At 38.3% G+C, this 23,904-nt stretch overlaps 1 protein-coding gene across 11 annotated transcripts in view; it reads left to right on the forward strand.

Annotated features, from left to right (window-relative positions):
• TRAK1 (trafficking kinesin protein 1) overlaps positions 1-23,904 on the forward strand; it is a 136,447-nt gene that overhangs the window by 99,581 nt on the left and 12,962 nt on the right. For 7 of the 11 annotated variants that reach the window (XM_071735887.1, XM_071735892.1, XM_071735885.1 and 4 more), the window contains 11 exons: positions 681-797; positions 5,673-5,773; positions 6,775-6,883; positions 8,502-8,580; positions 9,005-9,135; positions 9,612-9,686; positions 10,837-10,974; positions 12,645-12,721; positions 14,693-14,929; positions 15,891-16,207; positions 20,719-21,048. In XM_071735887.1, coding sequence (XP_071591988.1) covers positions 681-797; positions 5,673-5,773; positions 6,775-6,883; positions 8,502-8,580; positions 9,005-9,135; positions 9,612-9,686; positions 10,837-10,974; positions 12,645-12,721; positions 14,693-14,929; positions 15,891-16,207; positions 20,719-21,048 — 1,711 coding nt within the window. The remainder of the gene's footprint in view (positions 1-680; positions 798-5,672; positions 5,774-6,774; positions 6,884-8,501; positions 8,581-9,004; positions 9,136-9,611; positions 9,687-10,836; positions 10,975-12,644; positions 12,722-14,692; positions 14,930-15,890; positions 16,208-20,718; positions 21,049-23,904) is intronic. The other 4 variants (XM_071735886.1, XM_071735896.1, XM_071735895.1 and 1 more) reach the window with 1 other exon arrangement.

Raw genomic sequence — 23,904 nt, forward strand, 5'->3', positions numbered from 1 at the left:
TATCAATAAGTTTCTTATTGGTATATGTGGTGAACTATCTAGACCAGTTATTTGAAATTCTGTGGACATAGAAGAGGGGGAGGAAGGGGGCACACATAGCATGAAAGTAACCATTTAATGTAGATGTAGACATCTGCATTATGAAAGAAATAGGATTTGGTTTTATGTGAAAACACCTATGGATGTACACACAGAAGATAGGAGCTGAACATTTTTTTGTGGTGGAATCCACTTTTTTTTCCTGCACAGCTTACTGCCTTTTATTTCAAGGTGAAGCAAGTGGAATAGAAGAATACTTTGAAATGTGCATGTGATTATGTTCTGCAAATCTATGTAGCAAGGTGATGGAATAATAACCCTCAGTTTTTTAGACCAAATTGTAGTAGAGAACCATATATGGTCTCACTCACATTGTTTTACTGTAGACTTTGAAGCTGTGCTTTCGTGTGTATAGTTCGATAAGTCTGTATGGGTCAGTCTTTTCTGAATAATGTGGGTTGAACACAATAAGGAATACAAAGAAAGAATTAGCAAAAACCAAACCAAACAAAACCTTACAGAAGGAAGGAGTCTTTTTATTAAATACTTGTTCCTTCCCTGTTATGACAGGTTAGCCTTCCCTCTGATCCTTTGTTGATTAAAAAGTCTGAAATTAGCTTTTTTTTCTGAATGCTTCACAGAAAGAACGGGACTTAGAATTAGCTGCTCGGATTGGCCAGTCGCTGTTAAAGAAGAATAAATCACTAACAGAAAGAAATGAGTTTTTGGAGGAGCAAGTAGAACACATCAGGGAAGAGGTAAGATTTTTTTGCTTGAGTACATCTGCAGTGATGGGGAGAATTTTCCTTCCAGCTTCAACTTGTCCATATTTAATTTTCTTAAGTATCCTGTCTATAGCAGGTCAATCTGTGTTGCAGCAGTTTTGTGGCATGTACACTTTTAGGAATGTCAAAAAAACAATTTAACCTGTTGGCTCCAGTCAGGCGATTTGAGGGGGAAAAAAACCACCTCAAGCCACTGAGTTTTGCTCTGCTTCAGATTTCATTTTCCTCTGAAACCAGCTGCTCCTTTCATTTTGAGTCACTGTACCCACAGTTTACTTTTTCCTGTTTTGTCCTTGTTCCCCTGTTCTATGCATAATTCCCCCTGGTTTGATTATTTTGCTAATCACTCTTGCTTCTTCTGCTTTCTGTATGTGCAGCTTGCTCTTCTTACTATTTTTCCCCTGAATCTTTCTCAGTCCTCAGTGTTTGTTCTTTACCAACTGCTGTTTGGTTTTTTTCCAAATGCAACCAGAGTTGAATTTTGACTCCTAGAATTGTAGCTTTTGAGTACTGGCAGTGCTTCCCATTGTTTATCAAACAGAATAGGATACAGGTGTCTATATAAGGTAGATCACTTTATGTATTTATTGAGATCTCAGAAATGCATGGTCACTGAGATCATACGTATTCTGCCTCTCCCAAGCTGGGCCAACTCCATAGACTTGTGTTAAGCTTCCACTGTTCAGGTGGGTCAGGATATATTTTGATGGGCAATTTTTATTCAACACGCTCTGTCAGTGTTAGGAAGCAAATAAGCTATGATCTGCCACCTTCTATCCAGATGGCTAAGACCTTACAGCTTCTTGTGATTTGGCTGTATCTCTTCGCAGTGAACTGTGACAGAATCCATTGAAGCATGGGTCAGGAGACTGCTGCAGTACATATATCTGTCTGAGTCTGACTGCAGTAATAATATTGTAGACATTTGTTGAACATGTTTGGAATATAAAACGGTGGTGCATGTGTTTCTGAATTGGTGCAATCTATAAAACATAACTTAAAACTTGCTTTAGGTAGTACCTCGTGTCTTCCATGTACTACTGAATTTTTAATCAAGTGTTTACACAGCTTCTGTTTTTCTCTGAATGGGGAGTTAGATGCTGTAGATACTGGCAGATTCTTGATGGATATATCTTGGATGGAACTGTACAGGATGCCTCAGAGTTCTTTATCTGCACTGCAAATGTCTCTAAACTCTTCTGACTTACTAGCTGAGCTGGAGGCAAACGTTTCTTCTATTCTGGGACAGTGACGTTGGTTTGTGAATCTCATCCATACATAGCTTTGAGCAAGAGGGAGAGAAATCTCACAGTTACAGGGTGAATGGGAGAGCAGAGAACCAGAGTGGATTAACAACTTTTAGAAATGCAGTTAATAAAACTGCTCAGGTATGTGAGGTATTAAATTATTATCTGAGATGGGTTGATGAATAAAGCACGGATGGAGGAATCCCAGTGGTGCAGTAAATGGTGGTGGAGAACACATAGGAAAATAAAATCATTTGGTGTGAAATAAAATCGTCCCTTTTTGCCAAGGGAAACTAATTGTCTTATCACCCAGAAGGAGTGTTGTTTTCTGTTCAAGTCCCAGCATGTGTCAGGCCATGGTCAATGTGGTATTTACCAGGCATGTGCATACTGGCCTGGATGGTGCATTCATACCATACTTCCAGAATACACAGTTTGAAACAGGAAGGTGCAGGACAGGCATGGGCTACTTCTGCCAGGTCTCATTTTATTTAGAGGGACTCAGGAGCAGCATTAGCAAAAGGGCCACCAGAAATAAACTTCTTACCAGGTGGCTTGATATGTTGGGCCATATGTTCTATCAACACCCATCTTTCACACTGTCATTTTGACTTTCAGAAATAGATGCTTTTGAGGCAGGCTTTAAAGTCATGACACTTTTTTTATGCTGAAAATCCTTCTTTAGTAGGTTTCAGATCTTCCATTAATCCCGAGTTTTGAATATTTAATAAAAGGGTAACTAAGACAACTGTCTCTTAAGTGAAGATTTCAGGACGAAAGCCTGAACAGATGAAGTCTTGGGGATCGAGCGTGCTGACAGCTCATGGACATTGTCCTTTGTGGACAACAGTCCCTAATGCTTGATAGCAACAGGTTGTGCAGGAGCAGAGTGATAGTGTTTGCTCTGAAGCTCACATTACAGTGGCTTGTGAGGGTCAAAGAGATCCCTTTATGTTCATAAAACAAATCTTGTATTTTGCAGTGTAAAAATGTATGCTGCATCTGGTTAGGATGGAGTTATAAACTTTGTGACAGCCTGGATGGTGCTGTGTTTTGGATCTGTGACTAAAGCAGTGTTGGGTGCTATTGCCAAGCAGTGCTTGCACAGCATTTCTGCCCCCCCCCATCTGTGCAAGATGTTGGGAGGAGGCACAGCCAGGGTAGCTGACCTGAACTGACCAACATCTTCAGATATTCTATACTTTATGCTCAACAATAAAAGCTCAGGGAAAGGAGGAAGAACCTGGGACATTCATGGTGACAGTGTTTCGTCTTCACAAGTACTGTTACGTGTGCTCAGGCCCGGTTTTCCACAAAGTGGCTGCAAATCTGCCAATTGATAGAAAATAGTGAATAAATTCCTTAACTTGCTTTGCTTGCACAAGCAACTTTGCTTTGCTTTACTTACTGTCTTTATCTCAGCTCCTGAATTTTTCTGGCTTTTGTGCTTCTGATTCTCTAATCCATCCTGTGAGATTCATGGGGCCTTAGCTGCTGGACAAGGTCAATACACCACAATTTGCAGTGTCAAAGGGAAGTGTTGCTTGAAGCTACTGCAGTGAGGTTTTTTTTCCCCCATTTCACAATGTGGCTGAGCTTGGAAGTGACCTCTGGAAGTCATCTTGGCTGAGCCCCCCTTCTCAATCAAGGCCAGCTACACTCCATTGCCCAGGGCCATGTACAGGCAGTATTTGAATATCTCCACAGCCTCTCTGAGCAGCCCATACCAATGCTCAGTCACCCTCACGAGGCAGAAGTTGTTCCTAATGTTCAGGGGGAAACCTTCCATGTTTCAGTTTGTGCCCATTGCTTCTGGCCCTGTTTTCATAAGATGTCATCCTCTCTGGCTTTTCACCCTCTTTTGGAGAATTGGAGTATGTGGAAATGTGAGGTAAAATAGTATCCTCAGCCTTTTTAATTCAGAGATAAGAAAATGTAGCAGAATCTGGAGATGATCTAATGCCCACCAACGCACAGTATCTGAATCTTTACTACTTAAATAGGCTGAGCCATAATGTGTTGAAGGGAAGTAGTTATTTTTTCCTCAGTTTTTTAGGTCTTCTGTAGATTGAGAAACTGAACTTCCCAGAATTAATGCATGGATTTTATTTCATGGTTTTCTGAAATGTCATTGTTTGGAATGAAATACTTTTTTTGGATTACCTGTCTGGTCTGCTCTGGAAAGGGTCACAGGTGTGACTCCTTTCCTCTCCTTTGTTTCCAGAGCATAAGAAGTTCAGCAGAATCAAGCAGTGACCTTGTTTTCCAGAGGAATAAGTGTAAACAAGACCTTTCTGCATTCCATTCTCCAACCATAACTATATGCACCAAGTTTTGTCAGTCCTAGAAGGAGATACTGACTGAAAGAAACATGCTGTTGAGTTCAGAAAATGCAGTCAGTTAGAAGAGACTTAACTGAAAAGTAAAATTGTGAAAAAGAAAATCAGTTCTGTACTGGCTCAAACCAGGACTCTTAGTAAAGTAAATGACCTTGTTTACTTTAAAATTCTGCACAGTTTAAATGCTTTATTGCACTGAGTCTGCTTTTTGTTTGATGAAAATGCAGCTTAAATCTATGTTATTGATATTCTTTGGATTTTTTTTTGCCAGTAGTAACTACAAATATAAATATGCCTACAATACAAAAAGCAGAAGTCTAATAAAAACAAGTGTTCTGCAGTTTATGCATTGGAAAGTGAAAACTGAAGGATGCAGAGCAACTGCAAGAGGAAGGGAAAAGATCTCTATGATCAGTTATGCTATTTATAGCTATTCAAGCAGAATAAAAATTAATCTCTTGCCACTGAGGTCTTTAATTGCATCTGTGAAGTGGTGTTCATTCTATGGCATAATTGGGCTTTTAGCGCTTTTCCTGGAGAATCACAATATGAATTAACCAAGGTTAAGTTTGTGGAGCTCACAATTACAGGGTATCTTAACCACCTAGTTTTGATCTTTGGTTTCTTTTTGATATGTGTATGTACTGAGTATGGTTTACCATCATTCATGGTTCGGTTTCATCAGAAGACCAAACTACACCCAGAAGCTGACTGCACCCACTACCCCTCAGAGTGGAAGCCACTGTGCAGTGTTGTTCTGCAGCTCAACAGGCAACCTCACTACACAAGCACTTCAGTAATTCTATCAGAAGTCTCTTGGAGGGGAAGAAATATCTGTATCTGTGGTCTGTGGAGTCTGTATCCAAGCTAGATGGTGACAGTCATCATATAAAATGGATAAGAAAGTGGTTTTTCTTGATTGTGCCACATTGATTTCTTCCAGTATAATTGCAGTATATCCATGTCTGTGGATGTGAATCTAGGTAAATGCAATAGTGAATTCAGGATTGCTCATCTTAAGCATTTCTCTTTGCCTTCTTTATAAAGTGGTGGATAATTACATTTTTTGAGCTTCTAAAAATATATCATTTATGTCTTTTTTCTTCTTGCTAAGAAATAAAGGAACTGTTTCTGTTCTGTTCCAGTTCTGTGATCTGAGGGAGATGCTTAGAGGATGAGAAACTAAGTAATTTATAGGGGGTTTACTTAAATATCTCCATAGGAAGGCAGCTTACTGATCTGCAAACCCTTTCTTCGTGCAGGTATCTCAATTGCGGCACGAGCTCTCCATGAAAGATGAGCTGCTCCAGTTCTATACCAGTGCTGCTGAAGAAAGTGAGCCAGAGTCCGTCTGTTCCACCCCGTAAGTTATTGATCTACAACACTGAACCTTCATCTGGTACTAAGCAGGAGTAGTTTGGACAATTTGATAGCTCTGAAAAGTAGTAAAATGATCCTTGTGTTGGCTGGAACTAGAAATAGGACGTTGGTTGAATTTGGTGCATGGGACCAGCTGGAAGGGTTTGCATTGCACCATCTGGCTACAGGGGTGCAAAGCCAGGAGAGGAAAGTACACAGGGAAGCTGCTGAGGCAGGACTGTAACCTTCACAGGAATTATATTACTGTGGTGGTGAGGCAGATGTAGATCCCACCTGAGGTACCCCATTGCACCACAAACCTTGGCGTGCTGTGATAGAATGTGTTAAGTGTGCAACCTTGGTGCTCTGAGGGCTCTGTGAAATATTCTAAGCAGAGGAAAGGACTTAAAGCATGGCTTATAGCATACTTCCAAGCAATCAGTTGGCTGAACAGCATCACAGACTCCAAGGGGCTCTCCCCTTGCTTGCAAAGTTACTGCTGCATTCTGGTGAAGCATGTGCAGCATTCACAGGAAGCTATTGGGTTGCTCCCTATAGTAACGTGGTTTCCTTTCTTATAGGAAAGGAATTGGCTGAATTGGAAGGAAAGGAATTATTGGCTGAATAACTTTTTCCATGGGAAGTGGGGGGATAATAAATAAATAAAATGTTCTTTTTTAAAGATCACTGCAAATTTATTACTGGTTAAGAATACTGACATGAACAAATCAGTATTTTATGTGTCTCTGACTAGTTTTGAGACCTCTTTTCAGTCTGTTCTCCTGTAAGATTGGCTGGGATACTGGTTAAAATGAGTTTATAGAATCATAGAATGTTAGGTTGGAAGGGATGTTCATATGTGTCTCAGCATGCCATCAAGCTGAGACTTAAAACTTTCCAAAGTGGGGGAATCCACTACTTCCCATGGGAGACCATTGCAGTGTCTGACTCTCATAGGGAAAATTTTTCCTCTTGTTGAGTTTAAACTGTTGTTTTCCTTACAAGGCTGAAAAGGAATGAATCTTCCTCCTCTGTCCAGAACTACTTTCATTTGGATTCTCTTCAAAAGAAGCTCAAGGACCTTGAAGAAGAGAATGTTGTGCTTAGATCTGAGGTGAAATTTCTCGCTTTGTGTTGTGCCTAGAACAGTTGTCCATTTCACTGCCAGAGCACAGGTACTGAGAAGTACTTATAAAATGCTGACAGGGTCTAAGAGTGAATAATTTGACAAACAACACAGATCTCTTTGTAGTTGTTTAATCACCATTGTTTATCCTTCTTAATGAAGGGAGAGCTGAAACATGGAAGAGACATGAAGGTACATGCAAAGCAGCTTCCTTACCAAAAGAATGTTCAGGAGCACTGGCAGGATTTGAAGTCCAGAGCTGTGTTTTGAAACAGGTCTTAAAGGGCTGACCTGGTAGAAATCAGGGATGTTAGGTGCAGATATGAAGTTTGCAGGCGGACATGACCACTCTTTTACAAATTCAGAGTTTGTCAAAATAAAGATTAGCCTAAATTTGCATTAAATAAATGTTTGTTTCAAGTCAGGCTGTTAATATTTTAAGCTGAGTGTTTTTTTCTTGCCTTTCATCTCTGACAACATGCCATTTGTTTCACAGATGATACTGGTTTTGAAATTTTATTTACTGTTCCCTGTATGCCAGAGATAACAATATTTGAATAGCCTAATAATAACAACAACAATTATAACAATCCATTACATTTCAATACAAATTCTAAACTTTGGGAACATATTACCATTTTGCAAGCATATAGCAGAAGATATACTTTGGCATTAAGGAAGATTCTAGGAAAACAGTATCATCATAATTTTCTACTGCAAATGCAGGGCCTCTTGCAAGCAGGTAGTGTCACATCTTTGGACAAGACAGCATGTAATAGCTCTAATGTTCAGTGCTTCACTGAGAAATGATACAAGGAAGATGAGCAATAAATGGTTTGAGAGTCATGAAGGTAGGGGTTAGAACTGAGAAGGCCACTGCCTCAGGAGCTGATAGGAGAACCTCACACACAACTGTCTTCCCTTCCAGGGAGATGCAGGCTGTGCCAGGGGACACACAGGACGGAGCCAAATATGAAACCTTTTAGCTATGCATCTCTCTACTGATCTAGTCTGTGGGTGTCTGTGCATGCTGCCAGCACTGGGAATAGATTACAGACCCACCAAGATGGTGTGAGACAGAAGCAGCTGGGTGTAACCACCTTCCACTACAATTCTCTTAGAATTCTCTTAGAATTGTAGTGGAGAAGACAAAGCAGAGAAGGAGGTAGCACTTAAGTTTTATGTGAGATAAAGTTACAGTGTCAGAACTTTTCAAATACTATCTGAATTATATATGTTTTGTGTTTAAACCAAGTATCTAATTTGTGGTGATACCTAGCTTCGTTCAGGTGACCAGATCAACCTCTGCATAATAGTCATTTGGTTTTGGGTTTTTTTGAAGTACAAAATATACAGGTGACATCTAGTGGAGATATGATGATAACGATGCATGTTTCTCCATGCAGTAATGTCTCTGCTGGATGTCCACCTGCCTCCCTGTTTGAAAACATGAAGGGGAGGGCAGGCAGAAACTGTAGTTTGTCACTGTCTTCCTGAACGAGTGATTAGAAAAGTTTGTCTTTCTGAAGCAGATGGAAATGCAGCAACAGACTGGCAAAGAGCAAATGTGCTAATGTAGCATATTTGATGTGGATTTCTTGAACAGGCCTGTCAACTGAAGACTGAGACAATTACTTATGAAGAGAAAGAACAACAACTTGTCAATGACTGTGTTAAAGAGCTAAGTATGTCCTCATTTCTTTTCTGTTCTCATTTGAGATTGTTCTGTAAAAAAACAATAAAAGACAAGTGAGTCATGTTTCTCAGTGATGGGATTTGGTAGTACTATTTTCCCCTGTATAAATGGTTGTGAGGAGAAAATTTCTGGCTGAAACTTCTAAGCAGAAAATTCTAGCTATAAGCTAAATCTTTCTCAGTTGCAAAAAGTTTTATGTAGAAAAAATAATTAAGAAAAAGTACTTTCTCCTTTGCTGTCATGACCACTTGATGTTTCTGTTTTTGTATGTTCTATTGCTGTTTTTCAAAAATACCTTGCTGTGTTACTGGGGAAGGATTCTGCTGAATCAAGTGATGCTTCAAACAAACATCTTTCTGCTTACCTGTCTGCTTTTGGGTTTGTAATATTAATTGTAATCACTTCTCTTAAAGGGGATGCAAACATCCAGATTGCAAATATCTCCGAAGAGTTAGCAAAGAAAACTGAAGATGCTGCCCGGCAGCAGGAAGAAATCACCCATCTTCTCTCTCAGATAGTTGATCTGCAGAAAAAGGCAAAAGCTGTAAGGAACCCAGTTGCAAGACTACTGTTATGATTTACTACTATTGTGGTGGGAAGACATTAAAATCCTCTGTATACTAAAGGAAATTTTCCATCCTACTTATCTGGGTGACCTTGTTTGATGCTTAATATCTAGTGTACTTGACTAGAAAGCATCAGTATGTTAAAAAAATGCATAAATTACATATTGAATAATTAAATTTATTGTAAATATTAGGTGTGCCCTAAATGATTTTGTTAAGACAATGTCATGGAAAAGTTTCAGTGGACACATACTGGAAATTCACTTAGCAGAGCACAGATTGATGCTGGGTGTTCCTGCATTAACATTTTAAAGTGTTGTTTAAATGTGTTTAAACTAACATGGACTAATATTGCTGCAGAGAGGGTCTTGAGAAAAGTTAGAATTTTCCTACTTACATGTAGTTTAGGATAAAGACATCATCACAGTGTTTCTAACATTTTGGCATATTTTAGTGTGCAGTTGAAAATGAAGAACTTGTCCAGCATTTGGGGGCAGCTAAAGATGCCCAGAGACAGCTCACAGCAGAGGTGAGTAGATTACCTAGTATTAAAATAATGTAGTAACAAGGCAGTGGCTGTTCACTTTACTTGTCAGAGTTTTAGTCTAAACTGGTTCAGAAGTATTAAATAATTTTCCCTATATATGGAATGAAGGAATTCTGTGTTCCTGGTACAGTTCAAAACTTTTTCCTTCCTGTTCTCTTGTCCTTCATCTGGCACACATTTTAAAAAACAGAGGCTTATGGATGATGTAGGAACCTCTTTAGAGGTTGCTTTCTCTAGGCTGGTGGTTTAACCCTATAGTGAGATAACATGGAAGAGCTGATTTGTACTGTATTTATTCAGCAAATAAACTGAAGACAGTCCAGGATTGCTGGCTGTCTTCTGGGTGCTCTGTTCACATGAACAGAATGGACAACAAAACCAATCAATAAAGCTTGATCCCCTTATGCATTTGGAATTCTTGGTGTTGAAGGTGAGAATGCCCATAGAAAGTTTTCCTGCTCATGGGCCTTTTATATCTGTGGAGCTCCAAAGACAGAGTTCACGCTTCTCTGTCCCTTTCCTGGAAAACACACTAGCAGGGTATCTGTGTCTGAGCCAAGTAGTTTATTTTTATGAAACTTGTAGGAGTATGGTATTTCAGACTTCCACAGCTTTGCCATACTTGACTGAAATGGCTGATGAACTAAAAGACTACAAGGGTATGCAGACATCTGCAGTGATTATATAAAGTGTGTTTGCTAAGAAGGTCAAATAAGGCATGGTCTTAGGCTGTTGGAGCTTATATCCATACATATGGATGGATGCAAGTCTTGATTTTAAAATTTCTAGATCCTTTGGAACACTGAAATGTATTATCCTTTTCCCACCCTGTTTACCATGGGAGTCATCATGGCAGTAGTAGGGCACTGTACCTCCTCAGACTAAAGGTACTTTTTGTTCTATTTCTTCTCCTTGACAGTGGCTTCATGTAGCTACACAGGATAGAAAATGGGGCAAGCAGTTCCTTCCCCCCAGCTTTTCCTGTTAGTAATCCAGGTTGTTTATTCTTTTCCTTTGAAGTGGGGTATTCTTCCCTACACCAGTATTTTTTACCAGTATGAAAAGAGTTTGCAGGCTTTTTGTGATGATAGTGCACCCTGCAAGGTCTTGGATGGTTTGCTCTATGTTACAGTTGCGGGAGCTGGAAGACAAGTATGCAGAGTGCATGGAAATGCTTCATGAGGCTCAAGAAGAGCTGAAAAACCTTAGGAACAAGACAATGCCAAATGCTATGTCACGTCGGTACCACTCTCTTGGTCTCTTCCCTATGGTAAGCAGATTTAAAAATAAAAAAAAAGCCACTGCACACACGAGAAAACAACCAACCAAAGGAAATGTGAGTGTACAGCTGCAGGGATGCTAGACTGGATATGAGCATGAGGGAAATGTGTGTTTATATAATGTTAAAGGTTACCTGAGTGATCTGTTTTGAATACCTGGTTCTGAAGCAGTAGTGCTGTGCAGTTGCTTGTTTCTACTGTAGTATTGTATACAACCTGCAGCTAGCAGAGCTTGTGCTGTGAATCATGGGTAACATTAATAGGTTGTTAAACAGTTCTGTAAGTCTTTGTTATGCATCTACTGTACTGTTGTGGCTGATTTTCACTAGGAGCTTCCTGTTTTTCTCTAAATATCCTTGGAGATGTAACTTGCTGATAAAATGGTTGCTGGACGTGGCATCTTTCTAGTCATCTGTGATACACATTCCAGTTCTTAGTTCCTGAATTGATTACACATATGTTCTAGTTTTAGAATCACTGAAAATTCAATGGTTTATTAAAAAACATTTGTTGCTAATATATATTTTGACAATGTTAACTACTGCAGTGTCAGTGGTGTTGTCAGCTTTGTTTACCTACTTTCATTTAATTATGATCTTGTAGTTTTAAAGCATGAGTAATGTGCAGTACTCATCAAAATGATAAGAAGGAAAAAAAAAATGGGTAAAGAATGTCTAGGTGAGTTCAGTGCCTGACTCTGCTTGCCCCTGTATCTCTATAGTAATTTCATTACTTCTGAGGGCAATTATGTCAGTGAAGTTTCTTTTGAATTTTACATTAACGTCATCATGCAGCTCCTTGTCTTTAGCAGTATCTCATCTTAACTGCTGAGAAAGAACACAGATTGTATTTGTGCTCACAAGAAGCAAATTGTCAGGAAAGGCTTAGCTTGCCTTTTTGTGTTCCCTTCTGAGTCTGAACAGAGGCCAATTTCAAGTGCAGACAAAACTACTACTAGTTGCCCAAATGCAGCTGGAAGCTGCAAAAAGCATGGTTGTGCTGTTACAGGTTTATGTGATTTGTATAAAAATTATTTTCAAATGTTGAATCATGGAACCAGAGATTATTGGATTTGTGAATTTTTGATATTTAGACCTTAAATACATTTAGGTAGTGGAAAATCATTAGCCTACCACATTTAATCCTGTAGGAGAAGTATATAATGCTTTATACCAAAAAGCATGTCATCTTTGTGGGTGGGTGGATAATTTTGTGAAAGGGAAGAGTGTTTTCTCTTTATTTTAAAGGAAAAAAAATCAAAACTTTACGTGTGAAAAGCAGGTGAGTAGGGAATTCTCTGAACAGGGAGTTCAGTTTAGGAAGTTGGAGCACCTGAAATCTGTTGCTGCCTGAGATGCTGTGATGTTTTTTAGGATCTTTGACAGATGTTGTATGTCTTCAGATGATAAGTACTGTAGCTGTATGAAGCTAAGCTATAATCTGTCAGTGATTTATATATATTCATTAGTCTCCCAGCTTTCCAGTAATTTTTCATTTTTAATTTTTTTTTTTTTTTTTTTTCCTTTTTTCTTTTCCTTTTTTCTTTCTGGAATGATACCTTATTAATCTATATAAGTAATGAATTTTTTTCTGCAATGGCAATCTGTTAATACTACAATACTTGTTTTACTTGTTTTTCTTTTGTGCTTATTTTTAACAGGATTCTTTGGCAGCAGAAATAGAAGGGTCAATGAGGAAAGAACTGCATTTAGATGAACCCGATTCTCCTGACTTGGCGTATGGCTGAAAATAATTGTTTCTTCATTGATTTGATTAATTATATCTTATGTTAATTAGTATTTGATGAGAAAGGAAAAGACAGGAAATAGTTGAACTAGGGATTTAGAAAGAAGTATTTCTGTCAGAGTCTGACTGAAGAAAGGAAAAGAACTTGCCTGGTTATTGGGAAGGTTATATTCTCTGCTAATGCTACCAAAAGAAGATGACTATATGTAGATTTTGCCTTGCATTTTCAACTTTTTATCCTCATTCTTGAAGGCTGAGAATGAGAAAAGTTGTTTTAGCATGGTAACACACATGAAAGGTTTCTTCAGTTAATGATTAGGGCATGAGTTCAGTACCTCAGGCTCTCTCTTCAGGTGTTATAACTACAGTTATGAGATAATTACTGTTCTAATCCAATTTTTACACACATCAGTGCAGAAAGGGATTCTGAGTGGTTGGGTACTTAGAATGTGATGCCCATTACACTTGTGCTAAAGTTCTGTTGAATAAAACAAGAGAGTGGTTTGAAACAAGTTAAGTACTTGTGACAGTCTGAAAGCCATAGATACAGCCTCACAGAAATGGCCTTGATGACGCCAGTTACATGTGTGGTCCAGAGGGTTTATTTATGGTACCTATTTGTACAGAGCATGGCCTGGTTAATTAGAAAGAAGTTAATCCTGTCTAGAGGATGTGTTAGAGAAATGGAGTATACAAAGAAAGGATAGTCAGAGAAGGCACAATAACCACTTTCCAGAAACATTCTATATATTTACAGAAAGCATAACACATGCTTAAACCTTCTCTCAGCATAAGTCATGAATTGTGAGGCTTTCACACAGTGAAATGTTGATTAGAAATACGGAAAATCAGAAAGATGTGATCATGGTCAAATCCCTTTTGTCCTTCCAGCATAGTCTTAACTTAAGGATAGTTTAATCTCTTTAGAATATCTTTCATTTTGCTATAAACGTACCTTTTTTGTTTGTTTTATAGCTTCCTTTGGTTTTGTTTATTTGCTCAGCACTATAACCTCTGTGAGACCATTTATTGATAGATGCTCTTAGATTCAGCCTCTTAAAGATATACAACTGCAGGCTTGAAGCCTACACACAAAGATTGCAACTGTTGATCACTTGTGGACAGAAGGAAAGAGATTTGAATAAAATTAAATAGCATAAGGCATCCTGTCATTGTTATACCCAGGCAGTGTTACCTTTAAACTGAAAGGGATTTATTGTTCTTGTGGTCAGTCATTGCTGAGCTGTAAAACAAAGCAGCAGACACAGTTCTGTAGCATGATGAAAAGGAAGTTTTATTTTGTCAAAAAAATTCTACTGACGTGTCATCTGATCTTTAATCTTAAAGCAGACGAACAATGCTTTTTATAATATAAGGACAATGGTGATCAAGAATGAACTGTAAAAGTAGGTCAAAAATGAGGTTTCTACCCTTGGCAGCCTATCCCTAAACTTGTCCATTTTTATTGGTTTTTTGGTTTTTTTTAATGCTATTTGAAGTTGGTTTGAAAATGACAAGATACAAGCTTGCTTTCATAGAGATACTCAGTAGAGTAAATAAAAATTCTCTTTTAAAATGGATTATCCAGTTCATATTTAAGAACTGAATGGAAATCAGTTTTGTTTTTTAAAAGCTCATCTCCACAAAATGGCTTCAAGGTATTTTTTAGCTGATGTACTGAAAAGCTTTTTCACTTAATTTTTGTTAATATTTGAGAGGGTCTGCACATAATTCTCAAATGTTCTGCCTAAAATGTTAGAGGATAATGGAAATATGTCGACAGATTGCAGGTAATGGCCAGGCTGTAGCCAGTGCAGGACCACCTTACAGAAACTATAAAGACAAGGTGGTTGGTGAAGCTGTTAATAGAAAGGATCATTAACATGCTGTTACCTGTTTGTCTGTTTCTTCTTAAAGTAAGAAGGCACTGTGTGATTGTTACCTCTCTGTATGTCTTACCAGTCATCAGAAGCGGGTCTTTGAGACGGTGAGAAATGTTAACCAGGTTGTCAAGCAGAGATCCATGACTCCATCACCAATGAATATCCCAGGATCTAACCAGTCCTCTGCTATGAACTCAGTCATTTCTAGCTGTGTCAGCACTCCACGTTCCAGTTTCTATGGGGGAGACATCTCTAACATTATGATAGACAACAAGACCAATAGCATCATCCTAGAGACAGAATCCTCTGACAATGGGTCAGTACCGTAGCACCGGACTTTGCTTTTGTTTTATTTCTGATGTAAAGACAAAGCGTTTCTACTTTCCTCTTTCTGTCTTACATTGTGCAGTTACCACAGTGATGTACGTCTTCAAAATTACTTTATTTTGTGCTTATAGTTCTTGAGCACTCAAGCTTATTTGAAAAAAAAAAGCTTTTTGAAAGTTCTGTGCATCAGTGTTCACAACTCGCACCTGTTCTGAGATACAGCAGCAGCAGATGATACAAAACCACCCCTCCTCTTTTCAGCTGTGGTCAACAGTTAAAACTTAATACATTTTTCATCATTTTGCAGTAATGCCAGGGGGTTCTGATCTGAGTTGCAGCTAGAGCTCTCTCTCTTGATCCTAAAAATATATGAAGAGATTGTGTTTATGTAGGGTCTCTTATTATGAAAACTCATTAATGAAACCTATCAAAACTTTGGTCTTCTAGCTACTTGTCTCCTCCCCCAGTACAGCTCCACACTATTCTGTGTACACTTTCCAGGAAAAAATTATTTAGCATCTCAAAACAATGAATATTTGTCAACATCATATACTCTTGTGACTCATTATGGTTTTTTTGCAGCACTGGCCTTGTAAGATGTGGTCTGCTTGAGTTTTTATAACGTTAATAGACCCATAACAAGTAGGTAACATCTCAGTGTAGGAGAAAACTCTTAGATAAAGCACAGATTTTCCTACCAGGAGTTTCCAGTCCAGAACTAGGACTTGAAACAATTTTGGTATGAAAGAGAAAGAAAATACTGGTGTTTGCCATTGAAGTCTCCAGATAACTAGGAATTTGTTCCCAGACACAATAATTTCAAAGTATTGGTGAACGTCTCCAAAGTGTCATATGGAAGTTTTAAGCATCTCTATGAATTTTTTTTCTCCCTCACTCCCTTTTTTTATTTTTTATTTTTTTTATGTGTGTGTGTCCCTGTTATGTTTTAGTAATGAAGACAGACTGAAAAAGCCCGGAACTCCAGGGACTCCAGGCTCCAGTGACCTAGAAACTGCCCTTCGCAGGCTGTCCCTCAGGCGGGAGAATTACCTTTCCGAGCGGAAGTTCTTCGAAGAAGAGCAGGAAAGGAAGCTGCGGGAACTGGCAGAAAAGGGAGAACTCCATAGTGGTTCTGTTACCCCCACAGAGAGCATCATGTCGCTGGGAACTCACTCCAGATTTTCAGAATTCACTGGATATTCAGGAATGTCGATCAGCAGTCGCTCCTACCTGCCAGAAAAGCTTCAGATTGTGAAACCGCTAGAAGGTGATAACAAGGGGCCTCGGCCTTTATCTGTTGTTCTTAGTGACTCTTTGTGGTCTCTTATTCATTACCAGAAAGCAGGACATCTTTGCAATACATATTCTTTCTATTTTAGAGACAGTAAGCCACGCTGTTGGTTTGAAATCTTCTAACTACTACTTTTTCCTCAGGCCTTAAAAGTGTTAAGAAACAATTCCAGCCAGGGCAGTAAAGTAAATGTTATAGGCCAGATGTACGTTAGCAGTGCAGGGACTTAAATCTAACCTAAGTCCCAATGTTGTCATTTCATACTTAGAAAAGGAAGGTGGCTGAGTATCTGAGATCTAAGCAACAAGAGTATTATCAAAGAGTTCATCAAATCTCATTTCTGCAAGTTGGTGTCTGGAAAGACCTTTACGTACTTCAGATAGTCCAGTTGGTCTAATAGGACTATTTTTGTGATGAAAAATGACCTCTGCACTTTAATTGGCTGTTTCAGTGGCCACATATGAGTCTCCGTGGCTTTGGTTTCACTTGTGAAATGAGGTGAGGGCTTTTAAAGTCAAATTTCCTCCATATTTGTCTCAGAAGAAGGCAAGATATAGATAGATGGTAGTCAGAGCTAGAGCTGTATTTCAGAAATCGGTTCCTTTCTGTAATCTGTCTAATGAAGCTGACATGCAGTATAGTCTGTCTGGCTTTCTTCTGTCCATTCAGGTTGTTGCTGGAAGATAAAGTCAAGTAAATTCCTCCAGGTTTTAAATAAAATGAAGCTGTTTTCCTATAGTATTTCACCAAAATGCTAGTTACATAATTTAGCTTTGGTTTCCTTCTTTTCCTTTAACAAAACACTGGTGTTATGCTACATTGTCTGTGTGTGCTTTGATTGCAAAGGTTCCCTTTTTCATCTTTTTAGAACAAATTTATTATTTCATCTCTAAGGAGCAGTTAGCATAATACATTCAGAAGCAGAAATAACCCTTCTTGTGTCCTGAAGAAAGTGATGTGTTATATCTACCTATTCAAATGAAGCTAAAGCCACTGCACACGAGTCCGTACTGTTTAGCAGATTTTAGTAGTTTTTCATGGCTGGTTTTAAATGGTTGCAAAAATTCTTGTACCACACGAGGGAAGGGATGATCCAGCTTTGTTTCAGCTACTGATTGGGTACCACTGTAATTGAGTTCTGTCAGCATCCCATTATATCTGCTTTTTTCTTCCAATAAACTCTTAAAGTCTTTATCATCTTTCTATCTGTCTGGGGTTTTTTTTTCCTGTTTTTTGTTCATTGTTATCACTGGGTCATTTTTTTTCTTTAAAATTATTACATCTTCGAAAGTACTTCTCATGTCTGGTTTTACATCTCATTTGTAGTATGTTATTGTCTGCCTGTTTCATAAGTTTAGCTTTTGTTATATTTTATTAAAACATGTTTATGGTTCTGTTACTCACTTCAGCTTAGTTTCATTCCCAAGTATTTTTCATGAGATTTAAGTTTTGTTTGTTGTTTTTCTTTTCCAACTGCATGGATACTTTTAAACTGCTGGGGCAAAATAGGTCTGCTCTACCTACAGACTGTTATCAGTAGTTGTGCTTTTGGTGTTTATTTCTCTTTTCTTAAGGGTGCTCATTCCATAACATGGGGAAAGAAGAAAAATCATTTCTATAGTGCAGTTCATGTCAGCAACTTCTGTGCCTTTAAAGCAACCTTCCAAATCCCACAGTAAATAAAATAAAGGGACAGAAGGACTAAGAAATTAATCTTCTTCTTTTGCACCTTTAAAAAGCAAAAGCCACCTTATTTTAGCTAAATACAATGATTGCTTCGTTTGACTTGCTTTAGTCACTCCAGTGGCTTTTATAACTTGTTTTGGGCTTTGTTTTTAAACTGTGCATCTTCAGCTTTTTGTATCATAAGCACATAACATTCCTTAGGTCCTGCAGGAGATCTAGAACCTTGGACTGATTATGACTTCACTCCCTTTGGTGCAGTTGTGGCATCAACACATCAGGAATTTCCAAGCTTTGTCTGATCCCTGTACTATACATGTGATGATGCAGAGACTAGGAATAGAAAAACAAACTCTATTCATATACTTTGTATTGCTTTTAAATTACTCTTCACTTCAGCCTGGCCATCCCACTGTTTTACACATTCCCTCATGCTATTTTTTTTGGATAGCATAGTTTACAAAAATGCCTTGTAGGAGCCTGAGACTGACTATAGGCCAAGGTGTTGTATTCCCCCTTTCAATTTAGTCTTATGTTGTGTTTTAAACTCATAAAGTAGTAGCCAACTATTGTGCTGTTTTCTGCGTTGTGTAAATTTTCTGTATACAAAAGTTAAATCTCCTTTTCCACACATTTTGAGATCTTCATTGAAGTAAAAGAGGTAGGGATAATATCCTCCTTTTTGCAATGAAGCTTAGGCTGCTTTGATTTCAAATTTCCAAAAGAAACTAGTAACGTGGAATGCCAGTAGAAATGTTGAAGCTCAAAATGTAGGTATTCTCCTGAACATTTTTTCCACAGCAAATATATAAAATTTTATCCACTTAATGCTTTACTCTGCATAGTTTTTCTGGTGTAAATTTTGGTAAGCTTCAAGGTGAAAAACATTGCATCTTCAGAGGCTTGTATATAGAAGTTAATTGGCAACAGGATTTTATGCTTGCATACTGTGCAGTAATAAATTTTGATTTCTGGTGATTTTCTGTAACTCTTGTGGGTATTTTCATGCCACAAAGCTCTACATTTTCCTTAAGACTTGATGATAGCTGGCACTTTTCCATGTTCAGGAGTGTTTCCTTTGTGTAGAAAAAAGAAGACTTGACCTTTGTGACAATTCAGGAATAAATACAAGTTTTAAAAAGTTATAGGGATGTTTCCTTCATTAGTAATTTATTTTGGGGTTGTGATTGTTCCTACTACTTGAGCCTCAAGAGTACCAATCAGTGGAAATCCTCTTTAGTCTCCCAAAAATTACTTAAATAGCACCCTTATCCAAAGTATGCTAGCAGATACAATTATTCTGGGCCTAAAATTGCACATTTTAAAGAGTGAGATGGACTTAATTAAAATGCTATTCTGATCCCAGTCCTTCTGCAGAAGGATGATTTCCGTGTTCAATTCCTTTTTGCAATAAGCCTCCTGTAATGCAATATCCTTACAGTGGAATGACAATTTTCTCATTCCATAGGAATTTTCTCAGAAGCAAAATAATGTGGAGCTATCTCTTCCCTAGTTATTAGAGTGGTTTAGGTTTTTACATGTACCATGCACTGTATTGAATCTTCTGTGTCTTTGAACTCTGGAGAGAGGTTTGTGTGTCAGTCTGTTGAGTGAGTCAGTATTCTGCTTTGGGGAGGGGGGACAGGAACAAGACAGCAAAAGCTGTTCTGATTTAAGATGGCCGAGATGAAAATAAATGTTTTGTTTGTGTCGTAGGGCTTGGAATTAATAGCTTTAAGTCACACATCACAGCACAGTAATGATTGGTAGATGCAAAGGAGAACTTAGGCCCTGGCAAACAGTGTTTAATCACTACTTGAGGAACCAGATAAATCCTGCCCTGACTGCAGTGGGCCATCTCAGAGTGTATATCAATTTAATATGATACCTTGCTGTTACCAATTCATTGTTTTCTGATGAATACTGAATATTGAATGCTTTTCTCTGTAAAATGCACCTCTTTCATCACTCAAAATATTTTTCTGCCGAGGATGAAGCTACAGGTACAGTAGCACTTAGTTATGTAGTAGTTGGCTTCCTGTAGCATAGGGGCTCAGGTAGGGGCCATAAAAGTTATTAGGCTTGGTGTGTAGGTCAGATGCTTACACATGCCTGGAGTTGATGTGGCTTTCTAATGTCTGGTAGAAAGCTGAAATTGCTGTAATCTGTGTGACTGCTGTCCTCCTGTTAACCAGTAGTGAGTGCTCACATGTTTCTGGCACCTTTCTTAGTGCAAGCTTAATGCAGTAGTATGTGGTATATGGTCCTCTTGGAGGAATCTGTGGTGGTGCTCTAATAAACTGCAAAATGTTAATTCCCTCTGCTCCTGCTTAATCCTGTGAATTTAGGGGGATAAAATTGTAAATGGGGAGAGGCTGTGCATGTGCACAAATATGCCACATCTTACCCACAGATTATACCTATCTAAGTGCTTACTTATGTGATCAATTTATTTCATACTTATCTGGAAATGATGAAGAGAGTAAATGAAGCAGTTTTGCTTTGTAGCTTGTCTGCCAAGAAATACTAAAATCTAGAAATAAGAAACCCAGGGAAGCTGTGGCTGCCCTCTACCTGGAAGTGTTCAAGGCTGGACGGGGCTTTAAGCAAGCTGGTGTAATGAAAGGTGTCACTGACCATGCAAGGGGGCTGGAACCAGGTGATCTTTAAGGTCCCTTCCAGCCCAAAGCATTCTGTGAAATATTAAAGGTTTGGAGCTTCCAAAGCCTTGGTCTTCTGGTTAAGCAAAGACAGATCTTCTGCCTTTTAGATTTATTTTGGTTGTCTTTGTGTTCCCTTTTAAGGTTCTGCCACTTTGCACCACTGGCAGCAGCTGGCTCAGCCTCACCTGGGTGGGATCCTGGACCCAAGGCCCGGGGTGGTCACTAAGGGCTTCAGGACACTGGACCTGGACCTGGATGAAGTGTACTGCCTTAATGACTATGAGGAAGATGAGACAGGTGACATTTCTTACAAGGGCCTAACTACCTCGACGCCAGTTCAGCACACAGAGACCTCAGGTGAGAGGTCACAAGCACAAGTGACTGTTTCAGACAACAAGAATAACCCCCGCCAATCTCAGGCTTTCACAGAGGAGATGCAGGAGTCCGCGACTGACGATGATGAGGGGTCTGGTGAGGGAAACTCATTAAGTCCAGTAAAACTGACATCTTTACAGGATTTTGATTACTGGGCCATTCTTGCATCTCTCCAGAGCAGCATTCATAGTATTGCTTTGTGTGTAGCATCCGCACGCTAGTGCGTGCAGTAGTTAGAACATAACCATTCTAACATTGGCTCAAAAATCCTTTCTTTAATAATCTTTTAATTTGAATTTGAACAGTACCAGCATCTGTGATCAATATTTTACTCTATTTTGATAGGAGAAGGCTGCTAAAAGGAAGGGGTTTGTTCACAAACCTTTGTGTGAAGCATATGCAACTTTGATTTGTATTTAGTGCATGCACTTCAGTGTATGTAATGTGTAGACGATACATATTTTGTGTACCTATAGTGCAGATATTCTTCTGTTTGTAAGAGGTGATGCCATGCTTTAGATTTTTATATTTTAGGAACAAAAAGACTAAATGATGAGAAGAGGTTCATCTAAGTTGCTTTTGCTGAAACAAATGAAAGTGCCTTGAAAATCAAGCAAAGAAACTTTGCAAGTTTTATGCAATTACTTCAGATATAGTTGCCTGTTTCTAAATTCCATTTGAGGTAAAGAATTAAGAGAATGTTTTTATTCAGAGAATAATGACATTTCCCTCATTCCCTCTTAATCTCCACTATCAAGGTCTATCCTTCCTATTTTTACCATAAGTTCTAGTCTTCCTATAACATATTAAGACACAAATTTTCAAGTGACACAGTAGTGCATGAATTATTAGATACTCCAAACTGACATTTGCAGTTTATTATTGCACAAGGCAACAGGGTCTCAGACAACAGATGTGTTTTAAGCTTGTGTGGTTTCTTCCTTTATTCAGTTTTTTATTTTGGGGAAGGGGTTGTTAGTTTTGGCTTAATAAACTGTATACAAGTGTTAGTCTTCATTAAGATTTGCCACTGGTAAAGAATTACTTTTAGTCCAGAATCAGAAATCTACCAGAACTCATTTTTCAGGCAGCCTGTTTTTCACATAGCTACTTTAGATAAGGACACTTCCTTCCCCTCCTTTTTCTGAAAATAGATCATAATTTATTGTTTTATGTGTCTTTGTAAGATTAGATTGTCTCAGGGCTAGACAATAGTATTTCTGTTATTTTAGTGAAGTGCAGAGTATACTCAGCTCTCACTGAAGTGGCAGTGAAATGCTTTCAGCTGTTGAATATAAGCTACTTTCTGCTGCCAGCTGCATGGAGATTAAACTTAGAATCATAGAGTAATTTCATTTGGAAAGGACACTTAAGATCATGAAGTCCAACTGTTAACCTAACACTACCAAGTCCACCACTAAACCAAGTCCCTAAGCACCACATCTACATGTCTTGTAAATATCCCCAGAGATTAAATTGGCCACTTCTCCGGGCAGCCAGTTCCAGTGCTTGAACATTCAAACCCATCAACTTCCCTTTCCATTGGCAAATGCTGTCTTTATTACATGAGATCTATTGCTCAGGAATAATGATTATATTTACTCTTTGTATTGATATGAAAATAAGTAATGCCTTTGCAGGACGTGTACAGTTTTGGATATTAGCCATGTGTTTATCATTTGAAGAGTCTAAGTAACAACAACAAGAAACACTGGAGATCTAAGAAACCTGGACTGAAGCAATCAAAGACTGAAACAACTGGCATTTCATGGTGTCTCTGGAATAAAAGGTTCAAGAGAAGATACAATTAATTTTAATATGTGTTGCTGCAGAGGGGAAGGGAACAAGCAGTTTTTCATGTACTCAGGATACAATGATTGTACAAAAAAAGCTATTCAGGTTACACTTCATCTGAAGAGTTTTCTAATTGTAAGACTATTCAGCACAGGAATGTGTTGAAAACTTGGAAACCTTATTGTCATGGAGTATATGTAGACATATATAGTGTAGGATATAAATATTTCTAGGATATATATATATATTATATATTCTATAGATATATATTTCTAGGATATATCTAGGATATAGTTTAGGGTTTGGGGGTTTTTGTGGTTTTTTTTTTCTACAGTATGGATTAGTAAAACATATGTGGGTAATGATTTGGGAGAGTTCTTTGGAGTAGAAAAATAGATGTAGACTAATGTTATGATTACAAACAGGCAAGAAAGACTAGTACTTCCCTCTGTTTCCTTTTCTCAATTTGAATACAGGTCAATGTTACTAATAGGTCATTCCCTAGTTACTCCTGATTTTTCCTGGGAGAACTCTAGTTGCCTTGGAGAAGGTTTATCAGCTTATTCCCTACCTTTTTAAATTGGCAAATAAAGAAACTCTGTGACATTATCCTAGTAATCTTGTATCATCCACCTATTGAGTAATTATAAATTATAAAATAAGAGGAATAGGGAAATTGCACAGTAGAATAATTTTGTGTAGCATAAACAAATGCACTGAAAACTTCAATTTCCCATTTTTATCCTTCCTCCAGACTGCCCAGCTTCTTAGGATTTATTGAATATCCATGAGCCACTACATCATTACTGGTTGCATTTCTGAAAAGACTTAAGGGTAACTGTAGTTTATGCTTTTTGTTGATCAGTTTTCCAGGTAGAAGGTAATTGTGCCTGTTTTCAGAGCAGGTGCTTAGTAATGTAATGGTGCTTCTTAGGATCCACAATCTGCCTGCTGAAGAACACATTTTGGGAGGAGAGATGTGTGCCTAGCTTATGAATTTATTGTGTATTTAAAGGTTGTGCAGCCATTGCTCCCTTTGGAAAACCCTCCTCAGCATTCATTCTATCTCTCCTGGACTTCTCAGTAAGAAATACAGTGCAGGCAGAGGTGTGTATGGATGTGCACTTCCCTAGAGAACTGTCACAAGTACAAGGTTAT

Source organism: Heliangelus exortis, chromosome 2 (assembly GCF_036169615.1).
Source record: "Heliangelus exortis chromosome 2, bHelExo1.hap1, whole genome shotgun sequence".
Taxonomy (NCBI): domain Eukaryota; kingdom Metazoa; phylum Chordata; class Aves; order Apodiformes; family Trochilidae; genus Heliangelus; species Heliangelus exortis.